This window comes from Mus caroli, chromosome 1 (assembly GCF_900094665.2).
Source record: "Mus caroli chromosome 1, CAROLI_EIJ_v1.1, whole genome shotgun sequence".
NCBI classification, from domain to species: Eukaryota; Metazoa; Chordata; class Mammalia; order Rodentia; family Muridae; genus Mus; species Mus caroli.
Window position 1 is genome coordinate 31,161,450 of NC_034570.1, and position 18,754 is coordinate 31,180,203.

At 51.8% G+C, this 18,754-nt stretch overlaps 1 protein-coding gene across 3 annotated transcripts; it reads left to right on the forward strand.

Moving 5' to 3' along the window:
• Positions 1-1,885: 1,885 nt before the first annotated feature.
• Positions 1,886-18,015, forward strand: Cnnm3 (cyclin and CBS domain divalent metal cation transport mediator 3). Of its 3 annotated transcripts, XM_021151324.1 has the most exons (9): positions 1,886-3,166; positions 8,838-8,981; positions 10,026-10,175; positions 10,467-10,636; positions 10,768-10,864; positions 11,142-11,275; positions 11,675-11,813; positions 13,842-13,940; positions 14,994-18,015. In XM_021151324.1, exons 1-8 carry the CDS (start codon positions 1,930-1,932, stop codon positions 13,889-13,891), a joined length of 2,121 nt encoding a protein of 706 aa, XP_021006983.1. In that variant the 5' UTR covers positions 1,886-1,929; the 3' UTR covers positions 13,892-13,940; positions 14,994-18,015. The 3 variants fall into 3 exon arrangements, with proteins under 3 accessions (XP_021006983.1, XP_021006825.1, XP_021006899.1); XM_021151166.1 differs by lacking the exon at positions 13,842-13,940; XM_021151240.1 differs by lacking the exon at positions 13,842-13,940 and having other exon boundaries at positions 10,029-10,175.
• Positions 18,016-18,754: the final 739 nt, after the last annotated feature.

Below are 18,754 nucleotides of genomic sequence, written 5' to 3' on the forward strand. Positions count from 1 at the left end.
GTTTTTAGTCTCAAAACAAAAGTAGAGAGAGAAGAAAAGTCTCCTGAGCCCCTACTTCCTTTCCTGCAGGCTGTCCCTTGCCGGCCGATGGCTTCCAACACACGATTCATTGCATGCACACCATCTGTTCGGTCTCAGCGTCAGCATTTTATCTTGACTCGGAGAAACGGTGAAAACTAAAGGTTGTATTCACTCTACAGCTCTGGGACTTTTGTCCTTAAAGGCAGCAAGACAGGGGACTGGTGAGATGGCTCAGTGGGTAAGAGCACCCGACTGCTCTTCCGAAGGTCCAGAGTTCAAATCCCAGCAACCACATGGTGGCTCACAACCATCCGTAACGAGATCTGGCGCCCTCTTCTGGAGTGTCTGAAGACAGCTACAGTGTACTTACATATAATAAATAAATAAATCTTTAAAAAGGAAAACACTAGAGGCAAAACTTCCTGTGGCATATAGCATTGTTCGGATAATAAAAAACGGGAGCAAAGATGTGACTTGCCAGCCACCATTCTGAGTTTACAATGTAGAAGAGTCACTGCCAACTTTGTAAAGACTTTCAGGGGGGCTTTGCTTAGTTCTTGTCTGTGTGTGTGTGCACACAGGATTCCTTGGGGCTGGAGATACAGGTGGTGGTAAACCACCTAAGTAGAGGTACTGGGAACCACACGAGGCTCCTCTGGAAGAGCAGCATGTACTCATACCCATGTAATCACGGAGCAATTTCTCTCCTTGTTTTGATTTTGAGACAGGATCTCACTATATAGCCCAGGCTGGCCTCTGCTGGGCTCACAGACATGCTGCTCCACCATGCTACAACAGAGATTTTCACCATCTGTTTTCCCTCCTGGTCTTTCCTCAAGGGCCTGTTTTTGCACATTATCTTCTGCACAACAGAACAACAGGACATTTAGGGAGAAAGTAGAGAGAGAGAAAAAAAAAAGGGATACCCATAGAGAAGCTAATCCCATAAAGACCACATACAATGAACGAAGAACGCTCCATCTGATCATGCAGGTGTCTTCCAAAATAAGGACAAAAAGAACCCTCTCGAACAGCTTTCTCAGCCCGAGGAATCAGAATAAACTGCAGTTGTGAAGCTAGCATGTATGGAAATTCCTAACAGCTGCTATCTCCCTGCATGGCTGAATGACCCGAATGTCAGGTGCATGTCAGAAACCAAAGGCACACAGAATCTGTCTCTAAACATCGTTTTATTGTAAGCTTAATTACATGAAACAAGTGTGAAGACTCAAAGAAACAGATTTTTCTAGGTTTGAGTTATTTACTATGGACCTTCCTGTCAAGGCATCCTCCTCAAAAGCAGGTGTCTGTCTTGATATCCATAGAGCTCAACGCAAAGCTAAGAGACTTTAGCTTTAAAACAAACCAATAGAGCTGGTTGAGGTTAAGAATGTGTGCTGAGGACCGACCAGAGTTCAGTTCCCAGCACAGCTTCCCATTAGCTTGGAACTCCAGCTCCAGGGGGAATCCGACGCCCTCTTGCGTCTGCCCAAAGCACTGCCTTCGCAAGCGCAAACCCACATACAAATACAAATGGTAAGAAAATGTTTTAAACAAACGACTCCAGGTTTCCCTGTGCCCATTCCCTGGCTCTTATTCAGCTCTTAGCCTTGCGGGCCAGAGGGTTAATGACCTTCCTTTGCTCGTCCACACGCGCCGGGGACGCTGAGGCCGTCCTAGACGGCCGCTCCGCGTCCTCCCTTGCCTGCCGAGCCCCACGCCCCTCCGGCCCGCCCCGCCCCGCGCCGCTTGTTTACTCCCCGACGCAGCCTAGTTCTCTCCAGAGCCCGCCCCCGCTAGCCGCTTATTGGTCAAAGTGACGCGGAGGCCCGCGCCGATTGGCCGCAACAGCAGAGGCGCGGGTGAGTGGGGTAGGCTGCGCCCGAGGCCCAGAAGGGGTAGCAGGCCATGGCGGCGGCTGCTGCGGCTGTGGTGGGTTGGTTGGGCTGGGTGCTTGCCGCGCTCTGTCTGGGCAGCACCGCAGGGGAGGCGGCGCCGGGCGCGGGACTGCTGAGCTTCTGCACGGAAGAGGACGGCGCGCCAGGCGCGGGCTCCCTGCGCGGAAGGGCAGCGCCGGAGGCCACTTTGTGCTTGCGACTCTTTTGCTCCGGCTTGGCCAACAGCTCCTGGACCTGGGTAGCCGCCGAGGGCGCAGGCTGCCCCGAGGGCGGGCGGGCCACGGAGCCCGAGGAGGCGACCGCCCCGACGGGCGAGTGGCGCGCGCTGCTGCGCCTGCGCGCCGAGGCCGGCCACCCGCGCTCCGCGCTGCTGGCGGTGCGCGTGGAGCCGGGTGGCGGGGCCGCGGAGGAGGCGGCGCCGCCCTGGGCGCTGGGGCTGGGGGCGGCCGGGCTGCTGGCCCTGGCGGCCGTGGCGCGCGGCCTGCAGCTGAGCGCGCTGGCGCTGGCGCCGGCCGAGGTGCAGGTGCTGCGCGAGAGCGGCTCGGAGGCGGAGCGCGCGGCGGCGCGGCGCCTGGAACCCGCGCGGCGCTGGGCCGGCTGCGCCCTGGGCGCGCTGCTGCTTCTGGCCAGCCTGGCGCAGGCGGCACTGGCCGTGCTGCTGTACGGGGCGGCGGGCCAGCGCGCCGTGCCCGCCGTGCTGGGTTGCGCGGGGCTGGTGTTCCTGGTGGGTGAGGTGCTGCCGGCCGCGGTGAGCGGACGCTGGGCGCTGGCGCTGGCGCCGCGCGCGTTGGGCCTCAGCCGCCTGGCGGTGCTGCTCACCTTGCCGGTGGCGCTGCCGGTCGGGCAGCTGCTGGAGCTGGCAGCGCGGCCGGGGCGTCTGCGGGAGCGCGTGCTGGAGCTGGCGCGCGGCGGCGGCGACCCCTACAGCGACCTCAGCAAGGGAGTGCTGCGCTCCCGGACCGTGGAGGACGTGCTCACGCCGCTCGAAGACTGCTTTATGCTGGACTCCGGCACTGTCCTAGACTTCGGCGTCCTCGCCAGCATCATGCAGAGCGGCCACACACGCATCCCAGTGTACGAGGAGGAGCGCTCCAACATCGTGGACATGCTCTACCTCAAAGACTTGGCCATCGTTGAGCCCGAGGACTGCACACCGCTCAGCACCATCACCCGCTTCTACAACCATCCACTCCACTTTGTCTTCAACGATACCAAACTGGACGCTGTCCTGGAGGAGTTCAAGCGAGGTAAGGGGACGCCCCTGTTAGAAAGGCCCCAGAAAGTAATGGCCTTGTACCTGAGAATGACCTTTGGAAATATTTAAAGACCCACCTTTTAGAAGCGGAAGGAAGTGCTATGGGAGTCTGATGCGGGAGGATCGGAAGGTGGTTACCCTGTTTGTTAAATAGAAAATTAAAAAAAAAAGTTGGGGATGTAGCTCAGTGCTTGCCTAACATACATGAAGCCCTGACCGTTCCCCAGTACCACATAAACCCAAGCAGTGGCCTACCTACTTAGAAGGATGGAAACCGGCCTGGACTAAAGATTCTGTCTCAAAAGTAAATGAATGAATAAGAAGATCCGTTGGCAGGCAGCAAGCATGCCTACTTGGCTCTGATCCCAGAGGTTTCCTTCTCCTGGGCAGTATGTGCACTTGGACTTCCTAGTTGCCTCAGATCCTCGGATAGTAACTAAGATGATGTCAAGAGGGTTAGGTAACTGGAAGCTGTTGTCTTTGCATTTTTAGCATTAAATTAGCTGGACCTGTAATGGTTCCTGGCCCTTTCAGATTGTGGGATTAGAAAGGACTCATATATACTTCCTGTGGGTACTGAGAGAACTTCCATTTTAATGTCATTGAAAGCAACTCATGAATAATGATTTAATTTTCCTTCCTGGCTTTTTTCTCCCTAAATTTTTTTTTGAGATTTTTATTGTTATGTTTATGAGTGCCTGTGTTGTTCCTCATGCATGCAGTGCCTATGGAAGCCAGAAGAAGGCGCTAGGTTCCTTGAGACTGGAATTACAGCCAGCCACCCTGCTGGTCCTGGGAACTGAACCCTGCACCCTCTGGTGCTCTTGGTAGCTGAGCCATCTCTCCAGCCTCCTCTCTTTCATTTAAATTGTTTTTCAGTGCATGTCAGCTACCTGCTCTTCCCTAACCCCATCTCCAGTTCCAGTCTCCCCTTTTTTGCCTTAATGTCACTCCTTTCATTCTGTTTGAGCAACCCCTATTTTTTTTGTTGTTGTTGTTGTTTTTTGTTTTTGTTTTTTTGAGACAGTGTTTCCCTGTGTAGCCCTAGCTGTCCAGGACCTCAATCTGTAGACCAGGCTGGCCTCAAACTCAGAAATATGCCTGCCTCTGCCTCCTGAGTGCTGGGATTAAAGGCAGCGCCATCACTGCCTGGCGATCAGCCCTTTTTTGTTTTTTAAGATGTACTTATTTTCTGTGTGGGTTTTGCCTGTGTGGGTTTATGTACACTGTGTGTATGTCTGGTGCCTGAGACAGTGAGAAGAGGGCTTCAGATGCCCTGGAACTGGAGTTATAAATGGTTGTGAGACACCGTATGGGTGCTGGGAACAAAACCCAGGTCTTCTGCAAGAGCAAATATATGTGAACATCTAAAGTTGAAAGTACAAACTATGAGCCGCTCCACATGTTAAAATGTGGACCCCTAGGGGACAGGTGGCACACACATTCAGTTCTAGCACTTAGGAAAGCAGAAGAGGGCGGATTTCTGAGTGCACGAACACCCAGGGCTGTCTTGAAACAAAAACAAGGTGTAGGCTCCTCTATAGCACTCCATGCTCCTCCTTGGGCTGCTTTGCAGAGCCTGGGAGCTCCTGCGCACCAGATGCGCACCAGACGTGCTTCCTTGGAGTGGAGTGTGGATGTGCACCAGGGCTCTGGCTGGATTGGGCTGCATGATAGGGTGTAGCAAATGGAGCAAGCCCCCCCTGAAGTGGGTCTTAAGGCCCCAGGGCCTGTCAGTGATTTCTTGGACAGTCACTGCAAGAGGCAGCTCTCTGTGATGTGATGAGCTCGCTGCTCTTGTATTGAACTCAGCGTGTGCCAGGCTCTTGACGGGCACCCTGCATTCCCAGTCTCCCTTGTCTTTGCAGGAGACCTGTATGTAGATCATGAATAAGTGAACGGGAGGCTTAAGTGGGCAGCTCTGATTGTGTCTGACCTCTCAGGTGTGTCCTGGCTTTATCCTAGATCTTGGTCCTGCAGACTCTTTCTAGGGAGTGAGTGATAGTATAGTGTCTGGGCTGTTGTCACCTCTCGCAGAGTGGGAGCCAGCCCTGCCTACTTGGAGTTCCCAGGTCCTAGGAAGACCGCTGTTAGTTTATCAAAGAAGAGAGAGAGACTGAGGTCTGGGGTGCTTGTCAGTCTAGTGACACCTTCCTGGGAGATGGTGTTTGTTAGTGCCCAGCAAACTAGCCTTTTAAGGGTGCCCCTGGACAGATAGGGTCCATCTCTTCCAGAATCCTCATAAGCCTTCTGTTAGGAGAGGAGTATAAGGACCATCGCTGTCCCTTTGATGCTTCAGAGTCTCTTTAGGTTTCTCAGTCTCATGGAGGACAATGGTGTACGCTTTGCCGGAGCAAGTTCTGGTTGACCTGTATCAATAGGAAAGACACGTCCCTCCCCAGCTGAGGACAGAGGCAGGAGGAGTGTGAGTTTGAAGCCACGTGGCATTGGGGAGGGGGATGAGCAGGGGAGGTAGTCATCATAGTGTCCCATTCCTCTGCAGCTCAGGTTAGGGCGGTGGAGGGGCGAGGGGCATCCCTGTCTGGAGAGAGCTGAATTTAAGCTTGGTGTGAAGGACGACACAGATGAGAGCTGTTTCTCACTGCAGACCCTTAGTTAAAAGTGTTCACAGACAAAAAAAAAAAAAAAAGCCGGGCATGGTGGCGCATGCCTTTAGTCCCAGCACTTGGGAGGCAGAGGCAGGTAGATTTCTGAGTTCGAGGCCAGCCTGGTCTACAAAGTGAGCTCCAGGACAGCCAGGGCTACACAGAGAAACCCTGTCTTGAAAAAAAAAAAAAAGTGTTCACAGAGGGAAGATGAGTGGAGCCCTTGTGTGTCACCTTGTAGACATGGGGTGGGTCATTTGATCAGCAGGGCTGTGAGCCAGGAGCACTGCCTCGGTGTTTGATTTTTGGAGACAGGGTCTCATTGTGTGGCTTTGGCTCCCTTGAACCCAGATCTTCCTGCTTCCACCACCCAAGCGCTTGCGCTAAAGTGCTCAGTGCGTCCCACACGTAGAGTGTCTGGTTTTTACTGATCGGTGGCTGATGTGGACACCAGTGACTCAGGGAAGTCAGGTCAGGTGCCACATTGGCCTGAGGAGGTGACCCAGGGAGGTGTTAGGATGTGGGATTTAGGAACTGTGCTGTGCTTGGCTTAGGACTGTGCAGCCAGAGGTTGTATTGGAGGGTGCCTCAGAGTCTTCCCGTGTGATTGTGTTTTGGCTTCCTTAAGGGCTGGAGCCAGGAGCAGGTGAATATTTTCTTACATTGGAGTGTGCATACCAAGGGGTAGATTCTTTACAGGCCTCTGATAGCTACTGCAAACAGTGTCAGGCTAACTAATCTATCTCCAGAGCTACAAGAGTGGTACAGAAAGCAGGGGAGCACAAAGCATGCAAGAGGATGGGGCTGGAGAAGTTGGCCGGGAGCAGGTTGGACTGTGGAAGGAAGGAGGAGTCTCAGAATGTCCTGAAAGCTAAGGAGATAGATGGCTTTGTAAGAGAGGGGTGGGGTGGGGGGTGGGGGGTATAAGGAGAGGTTAGCAGCGGGATGGCCTTGGCTTTTTCCTTCCAGGTGCCTGGGAGGAAGCCCAGAGCCAGGTACATGTCAGTCAAGCACTCTGCCATGGCGGTTTTGCCCTTGCTCTTTGGTCCTGGGGCTGAGGAGGAATTGGGAGAGTGAACATGGGTGGTCTTCATGCACCACAAACGGCTGTAAAGTTGAGCCCAGGTAGCAGTGGACTAGCACAGGACCAAAGGATGGAGGATGTGTGGCAGGGCAGAAACCTCTGCACTTGGGTTTTAGGATAGGAAATTGAGCTGGTTCCACTCAACATGTCAACAGGAAGAAAATGTCACCAATGGGTCCAGCCACGGTGTAGGGGCTTCAGATTTAGGGTGGGTGGCCTCTGAAGAACCAAGCATTCCGATGCTGAAGGGCTTGGGGTTAAATGCCTCACTGTTTAAAGGGACTGTTCTAGAAGCTGCTCAGTGACTGCCTTCTAGAAGAAGTGGGGTCCTTTCTGTCCCCTTTGACATCCTCAGTCGTGTGGTGAGTGAGGAGCCTCCTTGGCCTCTGCATTTCTATGTGTGGGTCCTTTTCCTCCCAACCCCTTCATACTTTTCTCCTCTTAAGGACAAAGGACAAAGCCGGGCAGTGGTGGCGCACGCCTTTAATCCCAGCACTTGGGAGGCAGAGGCAGGCGGATTTCTGAGTTCGAGGCCAGCCTGGTCTACAAAGTGAGTTCCAGGACAGCCAGGGCTATACAGATAAACCCTGTCTCAAAAAAAAAAAAAAAAAAAAAAAAAAAAAAAAAGAAAGAAAGAAAGAAGAGAAGAGAAAAGAAAAGAAAAGAAAAGAAGGAAGGAAAAAAGAAACAGGGCATATATTACAGTCTTCCTGATGTCACAGTCTTTCGATCACTTCCCTCCACTCCCTGCCAAGCATCTGAGTCTGGAGTCTCTGGCTTCTTGTCCCTGCTCCATGTGGTCAGTTGAAACAGCATTAGGTAGGGAATGGTGTCCACTGGGAAGAGGGGCGTCTGGCAGGGCTTACTTTATGCCTGAGAGAGAGAGTGCTTTGGAGCTGCAGTGACTGTGTTTTCTGTAAAGCAATCAACCCCTGCTTTCTTCCCTGCCAGCCCCACAGACCTCTTGAAGCAGAGGAAGGATTAGGGGTAAGCTTTCACTCAGTCTCTGCCTTCACCAGCTTGAGGTATGGTTTACTGTCGTTTGTCAGAAGCCAAGTGATTGTCACAGTGCTGATGAATCAGATCTCAGTTAATGGGAAGAATGTTAGCATGTGATTTTTCTCAGTGTGCACATATACATGGTTGCTTTAGAAGAGATCAAAGGGGCTTGAGGCATAGGTTAGTGCTGGCAATAGTGGGAAAACATGAGGTCCTGGTTTCTGTTCCCAGCAGAGCACACATGCACACACTAACACACACACAAGGTATGCATCATGATAGCTCTCCCAGCCTCCAAATAACTGTTTGAGCCTGCTAACGAAAGTGAATATAGAGCCTTTGGTCTGGTTATTTTAGCCTCTCATGGCAGTCATAGCTGTGGGTCTTCTATGGAGCTGGCCCAGCCAAACTGTCCATCTGCCCTGGGGGGTGTTCAGTCCTGTCTAGTGGGGACACAATGTTCATGCCTAGAGCCTCCCTTTCTGTTCCCCTGCTGCCTTGGAAAGGCCTCCTGTCCCTTCACACTTTGTCCTATGCTGTAGTCACATGTGTGGGGTCTGCTCCCGTTTATTATTGAATCATCCTGGCACAGCAGGCCACAGAATTGTAAGCCTTTTTCAGAGAAGTCCAGGAGCATAGGAGATGTTGCTCCTTACTGTTAGTGGTACCCAGAGGGACTCACTCTTGCAAGGAGGGAGCTGAGTTGAGGCTTCTCTGGGTGGCCTTTTAGAACCCAGCCTTTGGGTTTGAGAATTCAAAACTCACATGTTGCACTTGTGACCTTCCCTGCCTGGCCTCACGAGTTTGTGTCCTGTGGCAGATCAGCCCAAGTGGGAATGGCGCCTGCCTGCTAGCTCCGGCCAGCCCCAGCACTAGCAGCAAGGATTGGAGGGAATTTAGAAACCCAGCAGGCACTCTGACTCAGCAGTTATCAGGGGGTCCCTGCAGGCTGCAAATAAGTGTCCCTCCCACAGGCAAGTCCCACCTGGCCATTGTGCAGAAGGTGAACAATGAGGGCGAGGGCGACCCCTTCTATGAGGTGCTGGGCCTGGTCACCCTGGAGGACGTCATCGAGGAGATCATCAAGTCTGAGGTCCTGGATGAGCCTGAAGACTACTGTGAGTTTGACAGCTGCTTCCCTCTACCTCCGAGCCCTTCCAGCAGCCTGAGGGGCATCTGTGCCAGAGGCCTGTGGGTCTTAATGCTGCTGGAAATCGGCTGGAGCTCCAGCCAGACCAGGCCTCCCCTCCTCTGGTATAGGCTGGTGCTGCCCCTCCACACAAGCCATGCAGACCGACGTGTGGTTGAGTTTTGTGGCCCTGTGTGAACAGAAGGCTCTGTAGGCAGCCCTCCATCACTGGAAGAGGCTGCTCTTGGCAGGCCCATGCCTTTTTTCTGCCTTTGCCGAGCCCACATTCCTTTGGGCTTAGCTCCTTGATGCATTCTTTGAATGGGATATGAAGCTCAGTAGTAGAGTATTTGTCTAGCTGGAATGGGGCAGAGTTTGATCACCTTCAGCACACAGGTTTAAAAAAAAAATCCACATTAAAATAAATATTTGAAAAAAGAAATGTTGCTATTGACATTAAACTAAATATTTTTTAAAAAATTCCACATGCCAGGCAGAGGCAGGTGAATCTTTTGAGTTACATGGTAGTTACAAGGCTACATGGTAGACCCTGTCTCCAAAATATACAAATAAATGATTTACTACCAAGCAGGTTGTGGGACCTTTGGTAGCTGGAGCCTCACCTGGCCACTTGGGACCCTGCACTGCTATGTCTGTGTCTTCAGTTCTGTTCCTGGGCTGATGCAGGTCACCAGGGTAGCTGCTGCCCTATCTGTGGGTGATGGTCAAGCAGGCGTATCCTGAGGGGCGTTCTCTTCTGCAACCCTAACAGCAGGAGAGCCAGGCTTCCTCTGGGCGTGGCCAGAATGTGAGCCGTGGCTTCCTCCAACTAGGATTATTGTCTGGGGCATGGCAGCTCAGTGTCTTGAGGAAGCAGTCGCAAGGTTGTTTCCTTAGGGTCCTAGTGATGTCTTCCCTGAAGTCCCTGGACCTTGGGAAGAAGGGAAAATAGGCAGCAGAAGCACTTGCGAGGTTTGTGCTCATTGTTCGGTGCTGACACCTGCCTGCTCACGCCATCTCTTTACTCCCCCAGCAGACACAAAGGTGAGGAAGAAGACTGTCGCCCTGGGAGCTCCTCTCAAGCGAAAGGAGGAATTCTCCTTATTCAAGGTGTCTGATGATGAATATAAAGTAAAAATCTCGCCTCAGCTGCTCCTGGCCACCCAGCGCTTCCTTTCCCGAGGTGAGGGTGAAGGGTGGTCCTTGCCCCTGGTCTCACCACCCAGAGGGTCAAGAAACCACCCAGGCCAGACACCAGGCTCCTAGCGAGCTGGACAGAGCTAGTTGGTGTCTCCTGGTAAGGCGTGTTCTGGGAACCTCATCTGGCTCATGTTGTATGTCCTCTTGGCTCTCTTGTGTGGACTGCCGCAGCCCAGGGGCCACTGGGAGAGCCCAGGAGGCAGCAGGAGGCAGGTGTGATGACAGGCCATTTGGGCCCCAGTGGACACTGTCCCTTTCTCCCACCGTGGGGCAGAGGTGGATGTGTTCAGCCCATTGCGAGTCTCTGAGAAAGTCTTGCTGCACCTGCTGAAGCATCCCAGTGTCAACCAGGAGGTGACGTTTGACGAGAGCAACCGCCTGGCCGCACACCATTATCTGTACCAGCGCAGCCAGCCAGTAGATTACTTCATTCTCATTCTGCAGGTAACCGTGGTTACCCAGGCCTGAAGCCTGAGAGTGATCCAGACATACACCCTTAAACACAGGGGCTGACGGCTTCTCCGTACTCCCCCATGATGGGAGAGATAACCTGTCCACCTCTGTTGTCTTCCCAGGGCAGAGTCGAGGTGGAAATTGGGAAAGAGGGCCTGAAGTTCGAGAACGGAGCCTTCACGTACTATGGAGTGTCCGCCCTGACAGCCCCATCCTCAGGTATGCTTTGGGCCCTTTGGAGCTGAGGGTTGTGGATATGGCTAACAGAACTGCCCTTGATGCTCTGGTGCCATGGCAGGTCTCTGTGTCTGCCCACAGGAACTTCTTGTCACTAGGCAGTGTAGAGGGCAGGCCTGCGTTTCTGCCTTGTTTTTCTTGATCACCCTGTTGATTCCTGCAAACGTCCCAGGGTGGCTCCCCCATCTCCCACATTCCCACCGTCCTCTCTCAATGTTTGTCCCATTGGGTCCCACCGCCTCTATCCTTTCTTCTGCAGCTCACCAGTCCCCAGTGTCTTCACGCCAACTCATCCGCCATGACCTGCAGCCTGAACCAGCCGACGGTACCCGCTCCTGCACGTACTGTCCTGACTACACTGTGAGGGCCCTTTCCGACCTGCAGCTCATTAAGGTGACTGTCTGGGCTGCATGTTGGTGCTCCTTGGCTGCCTTTGTGCCTCCAAGAGGCTAGCCGAGCTGATGAGTGTGAGGCCGGAGATGAACTACTGAGCTGATGAGTGTGAGGCTGGAGAGTGCACTCAGCTAGAGAAACATGCTCGCTCCCTGAGGGGTGGGGCCTCCTGCTCCCCTGCACTGCTGGGCTCTGGGCCTATCTGGAAGCCTTGCATCTCATCTCTCTGTTGGTGATCCTGACACGTGGCCAAAAACCAAAACCCCTTGGCTTGGAGGCTTTTTGCTTTTCACCAGTTTAAAGACCTGCCTGTCGGAGGTCAAAGGCAGGAGCTCGGCTGTCTGTCCCTCATGGAGGCACCTGCTGGGTAATTTCTCTATTCTCTTACTTACCCTCTAGGTCACACGGCTGCAGTACCTTAATGCACTCCTGGCTACCCGAGCCCAAAGCTTGCCTCCATCCCCAGAGAATGCTGAGCTCCAGGCTATCCCAGGCAGCCAGACCAGGCTCCTTGGTGACAAGTCCAGAGAGACAGCAGGTAAGCTCCACACTATGCATTGTGAAATGCTGGGGCCCAGGAGTCGTGTGGAACCCCGCTTCTGCTCCCTGCTTCCCTGTCTTATATCCTTTCTGTTTCTCTCTGCATCCTTTTCCTTCTTTCTATTTGTAGAAACTTGAATTATACCGAATTATAGACCCAACTGGCATTCCAGATAGAGGCCAGCATTTTCTCTCTGTGGCCTCTTAAGAGATGGCATAATTAGTTCTTGATAAGTGGAAAGATGTTCAGTTTAGAAACCTTCAGAAGGTCTAGAGAATCAGGTTTGCCAGGGCCAGGGCACACTTGACTGAGTTGGCACATGTGGACAGGAAGGTCTGTAGAGCTGGGAGCAGAAAGCGCAGGTGGGGAGCAGTTTGCATTGTGAGTAGGCACTGGCCTGCCTCATGGGGTCCATGGTGTGGGCGGTGAAAAGCCAGGGGTTTTCTGTTGTTTCTTGAGTTGATCAGTCCTTAGATAAGGCTCAGGATTGCCAAGCTGAGCCTCAGAAGTATTCTGGAAGGCTGGCCGCCGCCGCCTGTCCCTCACTCCGTTCTGCCACCTGCAGGAGCCAAGTTGTTACCAGGCATTGACTCTGCAAGCACCAGGTTTAGAGCTGACTGTCTCCATGGCAGAGCTGCCCTTCCTGAGAGAGGTGGGATGCTGGGCTTGTCTAGTACATGAGTGCCCGTGGCTGCAGCCTCAGCCTAAGCCTCCAGGAACTTAGGGCTAGGTCACTTGAGATCACAAGCATATTATTACAGTAGAAATTGCTTTCTGAATCAGGTGATACCCAGGTACAAAGGACAGAAACTCATGATTCTGAGCCACAATGATGGCTCGGCCATGGCCTATAGCTCTCGGTGTTCCTGGGGGACAGCCTGTGAGGCAGACCTTGTAAGCCCTGGCTGTGGGCATGGGCCCCCTGCAGTTTCAGAAAGACATGTTTAGAGCATGTTACAGAGCTTCTTGTGAAATACCCCAGAGTAGACGGTCACAATAGCTTTACCGAGACTTGTTTTTAAAACTCAGATGTTTTCTGGCTCCATCCACTACTCAGACGGTACAGACTGTATTCAGTGTGCAGACCTGAGCTGGGAATAGTAGCTCTCCTCTGAGAGTGCTTTCCTCTCCACCCCTCCTCCCCCGCTGTCCTCCTCCTCCTTCCAGGTGCTTGGGGGATTGAACTTAGAGCCTTGCCCACACTCCTACCATTCGAGCTGCACCTCTGGTCTCTGTAGAGATAGATCTTTTTTACTCCTCTTGTCTCTGCCTACTCTTTGGGCTATCCTACAAAAGAGTAATTTTCAGTGGCTTGTGGGCCGTTTCTCCTATGTAACGGTTTATCCACCCGGCTTGCCAACATGATGTTGGCATTTTCACCTAAATACGATCCAGTGCTTGCCCCATTGAGGTTTGCCTAACTCTGCAGCCTTCCTGTGTTTGTCCCTGTCTCAGAGATTAGTGTTACTGCACAGAGCTGGTTTCAGTGGAACACTGATTAAAGTCGTGCAGAGAGACTCAGGCCCTGTGGACTTGGCCTGAGTCCCTGACAGAAAAGTGCCTTTGTTGAAAGGTTTGAAATGTTTGAAAGGTACAAGAACTTTAAATTGCCTTACATCAGGGGTCAGCAAACTGTGGTGCCGGAGCCCGATTTGGCCAGCTGCCTGAGCTTATAAATAAGGTTTTATTAGGGCCTGCCCATCTGTCTGGGTTATGTCTGGCCGCTTCTGAGTGGCAGAAGTGCAGCTGAGTGGTTGGGACAGCTGGTGACTTGCAAAACCTAAACCCTTGGCCCTTTGCCAAGTTTGCTGAGCCCTGGCCTCTGGTTAAGATGGTAAGTCCTCCCCATAGTATGATTGTGGTACTGCTTTCCGGGCAGCCCTGTGGTTGGTGGCGTCCCTCTGTGATCCCAGCAACACTTGTATGGTACAGAGCTCCCCCCAGCCTTCCTCACAGTGTGGAGCTGAGGCGGGTCCCTGCCACTCAACAGTCTGTTTCCTCTTCTCTTTTCTCTGCTCTCTTCAGCCTTCCCAGTTCACCTTTCCCTCTTTGGCACACTTGGAAACTGCAGTTGATAAATGACTGTGGACTAGTGAGCATTTTTTGTTTTAAGAGGACACCAAGGTAAATATCTCCCTCCCCTCCCCTCCCCTTTGCTTTCCTTTCCCCATCCTTTAGCTGTTGGCCGACACTGCGGGCAGCTTCCCAGGCTGGGGTGCGCTTCTCTCACTAGGTGGGAGGAGTTGGAAGACGTATTATATCTTACTTTCCTAGTATTTACTTTTTCTAGAAGACAGGGGGACATGAGACACCTGGTTAGTCCTGGAACAATAGGCTTCCTTGTAGCTGTAGCACAGGGACTCTTGATCATCCACAGGAGGTTCTTTTTGCCCAGCATAGCTGCCTGAGCCTCCTGAAGTAAAGACTGCAGAGCACCCCATAGGTACCATGGCTCATGCATGTAATCTCAGCACCCTGGAGGATGAGGCAGGAGGACTGCCCTGAGTTTGTGGTCACTCTGCACTACATGGTGAATTCCAAGCTGCCCAGCAAGACTTTGTCTCAAAACAAAACAAGGGCTGGCAATATGGCTCTGTGGGTAGAGGTGCTTGTCGATAAGCCTTATGAGCCAAGTTCAGTCCCCAGGACCTAAGAAGATAAGAACTGATTCTCAGAGATGGTCTTCTGACCACCATGCACATCAGGACACACACTTACCCTCATGTGTGTAGTATGTACACAACAAAATCAGTATAAGAGAAGCTGGCTTTGAAGAATGAAATGAATACAATTGAGTCTAAAAGTGTGGTAGTGCACCTTTAGTTCCAGTCCTTAGGAGATAGAGACAGGAGAATCTAGGGTTCAAGGTCTGCCTGCGCTATGTAAGACCTTGTCTCAACCCCTCCTGCCCCAAAGAAGGGAAACAGCACTCCGCAGACCAATGACTGGATAGTCTATAGCCGACCTTTGTCCCTCATGGGTGGCATCTGGCCTTGCAGTGAGTTTCTCTCTTGAAGCCTGCTGACCATGTTCCTAAAGGCTTTGCTGGTTCCCGAGGTGTTCTGAGGCCCATCTGTCCAGGCTGCTGCTCCTTGTCCTAAAGGTTCAGTACTTAGTTTTGCAGAGCCCGCTCCCTTGACAAGTGTGAATGCAATTTTCTTTTCCCCTTTTCCTTAGGGTCCACCAACAGCAGACCCAGCATCCCAGTGGAGGAGAGCCCTGGGCGGAACCCAGGAGTGTAACTGCTTGCCGGACAGCCCCGAGCTGGAAATGGACAAGCGTTTGGGGAGCTGGGAGAGCCGAGCAGGAGCTTCATGCCAGCCTGTCCCTACCTATCCTGGCCACGTTTTAGATGGCCCTTGTAAGCTGTGGGTCCTGAGCCGCCTCGGTGCCAGAGTCTCCAGCCGTCCTGCTGTCCTTGAGGAGATGGGATTGACAAAGCAGCCCTCCAGAAGCCTGTTTCCAAGGGGACAAAAGAAACAGCGTCATCTCTAGTCCCCAGGTCCCAGCTTCCCCGATGCTGTAACAGCACAGTGTGTTTATATGTCTCCCTGAGCCCAGTGCCATTCGGGTACAGCCACTGCCTTTACATGGCCCTGGCCTGTGGTCATTCTGCTTTTGGTTGGCCAACCCTCTGTCAATGGCGCCACTTTCTGAGCAAGCCAAGAGTGCTGAGTTTTGATGGAAGTGTTCAAATCCATGGCCCTGCCGTGTACTTCTTGGCTTCCCCTACAATGCCATATTTTGATTCATGTACCCCAGTTTTTCATGTGCCAAATCTAAGAGCACAGCTCCCCAGTAATCTGTGCCCCGTTCTGCTCCCTCCTGTGGAGGAAGCTCCTCTGGCTCCTTGAGTCACGAGCAGGCTGGCCCAGGGTCGCCTGGCATTTCTTTCCCACTTGGGCACGGCGCCACCACAGTATTGTCGATTTCTGTTTGAGGTCATTTGTGGAAGGCCAAAGGTCAGTGTTGACTGACCCGGGGCCATGGCGCCTGCTATACCTGTCTTGTGCTCTTGCCCTGAGCACCCAGGAAGGTGTGCAGCAGTGTACCATGGAGCAGCAGTCAGTGAAGCGGTTGTAAGCCTGCTATGTCCTTGTCGCTTGCTAAGAAGTCACGGTTTTCTCATATCTCTGAAATACTCAAATTCTGTGCGCTTTTGTCTTTCCAGTGATGTTTTAGAGACACGGGTGGAAAGATTCTGTCTTTCTCTTCTAGTTTACCTATACTTTGCCACAGTTTGAGCTCTGGGACAATAGATTGGGGTGGGAAGGGCGGATTTCTGGAACCATTCTTAAAAGAATGTGGGCCCTTGTGAGACTTGGAAGCTAAGAGAACAGTGGTACGCTTGCTGAAAAAAATACTATAACGGAATGTGCTCTAAGAACAAACCCAGGTTGGAAACAAATACTTTGAATTACCTGTCTCCAAAACAGAATTCTAAATTTCAGCTGAACCTCAGAATCGAGTTAGAACCTTGGATGCCTGTGCTCACCTTGAACTCCCAGGGCTGTGGTCCTGAAGTGGTTTTAACCTCCTAGAAGAGTCCCCTATGCCCTTTACCATTGTCTCCTAATGTTAACGTGTTAGATAACCTTGTTGCATTTACCAGAACTAGAATGTTAAAATTGGAGTACTCAACTGAGGCCTTGATTTAGGTTTCACTTTTTTTTTTTTTTTTTTTTTTTTTTTTTTTTTTTTGGTAATTGGAATCCAGATGCCAGGATGCACTTGGAGCTGTTGCTTCTTTAGCCCTAACTACAGTAATTGTAGATTCATAGGAAGTGGCAAAGACACAGAGCCCTTGTACCCTCTATCTGGCTTTCCCCAGTGCTCCCATGTCACTAACCATAGTGTGCAGGGCTGTGGGGCTCTGCACTCTGCCACCTCTGTAGACCCGAGTAACTGCTGGAGAATACTAACCCACTGGACTGTCCCTCAGAGCCACCTGCCCCGCCCTAAGCCCTGGGACCATAGACTGTTCCTCAGCTCTGTCATTTTGTCATGTCAAGAATGTCGTTTGAGGGGCTGTGTCGTGTGCGGCCGGACTTTGGGATTGACTTCATTCAGCATAGTGCTCTAGAGGCTGTTCCAGGTCAGTGTGTCAGTGGCTCGCTCCTCCTTGCCAAATGATGTCCCGTGGTGTATTCAGTGTCCTGTCAGAGGACATCTGGGTTATTTGCAGTTTTTGGCCTTTTCAAAATAAAGCTGCTATGAACATTTACGTACAGATACAGTGTGAAGACTGGTGTCCGCCTGGGATGTGCCAGCAACACAGGTGCCATGACGTTTACCTTAAAAAAGAGCCTGCCTGGCCTTTGAGCGGAGCTGTGCACAAGTTTAAATTCCTACAGGAAATGTAGGAATGATCTGGTTTCTCTCCCCCCGACCCCCCAAGGGGCCAATGACCATCAGTCCTTTGCTGTCTGTGGTTCTTGTCTGCTTTTCCTTGGTCTCGTCCATGAGCCTGTTCATGTTTTCAGTTTGGCAACTGGTCTATTCCTTTCCGTGTGTTTGTGCATCTCCACCCCACCCCTGTCTTTTTTTTTTTTTTTTTCTTGAGTACTCTTCAGATATTTAGATTACAAAATCCTTCGTTGGACTTTTGGTTTGCAAAGATTATCTGTGTAGTACTATATTCTAGATCTGAATTGTGACCCCAAAGCCTGTATACTAAAGATTGAATCCCTGGGCTATTCTTTTAGGTGGGTCCTCCTGAGTTCATCAGGGCTCTGACCTCTGCCATGTTCTTCCCTCTGTAAAGTGTGTAGTCTAAAGGACTGAGCAGCCACAGGCTCAGTAACATTAACTGTGTTCTCACCGCAAGGTCTTGTACAGGTGGAGGGTTTTTTTGTTTTGTTTTTGGTGTTTTAAGCCAAGAGTTTGTTTGTATAGCCCAGGCTGGCCTCAAACTCAGAGATTCACTGCCTCTGCCTCTCAAGTGCTGGGTCTAAAGGCGTGCTCTGCCACGCCTGGCTCATCTTAAAGGTTTTTGTGATTAAAGTCTCTCTCTTTTTTTTTTGTTTTGTTTTGTTTTTTTCGAGACAGGGTTTCTCTTTGTAGCCCTGGCCATCCTGAAACTCACTCTGTAGACCAGGCTGGCATTGAACTCAGAAATCCACCTGCCTCTGCCTCCCGAGTGCTGGAATTAAAGGCGTGCACCACCACTGCCTGGCCTGATTAAATTCATTTTCATCAATTTTTCCATTGCACTTTTACCATATCTGTCTCAATTGTCTTTCTTCCTAATAGTTTGTTTTACATGTAAGCTTATGGTCCATTTTGAAATGTGGTTTCTTTAAATAAGGCTTGGGTCCTAGCTGGTGTGTGTGTGTGTGTGTGTGTGTGTGTGTGTGTGTGTGTGTGTTGCGTGTCTGTGCTTAGTGCCTGCAGAGGCCAGCAGACGTTGGCTCCTTCTGAACCTGGATCCTTTGGAAGAGCTGGAGGACAACTGGTGACTTGCAAAACTTAAACTCTTGGCCCTTTGCCAAGTTTTCTGAGCCCTGGCCATCGATTCAAATGGTAAATCTTCCCCGTAGTATGTTTGGGTGGATTTGTGTGGCGCCCTGAGTTGTCGGCTAATTCATGTTAGTTTCTGTCTACTGCACTCTAGATCACTAAAGTTGAACCCACTTTGGGTCCCCCCCCTTTCTCATAAACTAGGGTACCAGGCTGGGTGTGGTGGTACATGCCTTTAATCCTAACACTCAGAGGCAAGTGGATCTTTAGTGTTCAAGGCCCACCAGCCTGTTTTACAGAGTGAGTTCCAGGATAAAATCCTGTCTCAAAAAAAAACAAAAACAAAACATGGCCTGGCGTGGTGGCTCACACCTTTAATCCCAGCACTCGGGAGGCAGAGGCAGGAGGATTTCTGAGTTCGAGGCCAGCCTGGTCTACAAAGTGAGTTCCAGGACAGCCAGGGCTATACAGAGAAACCC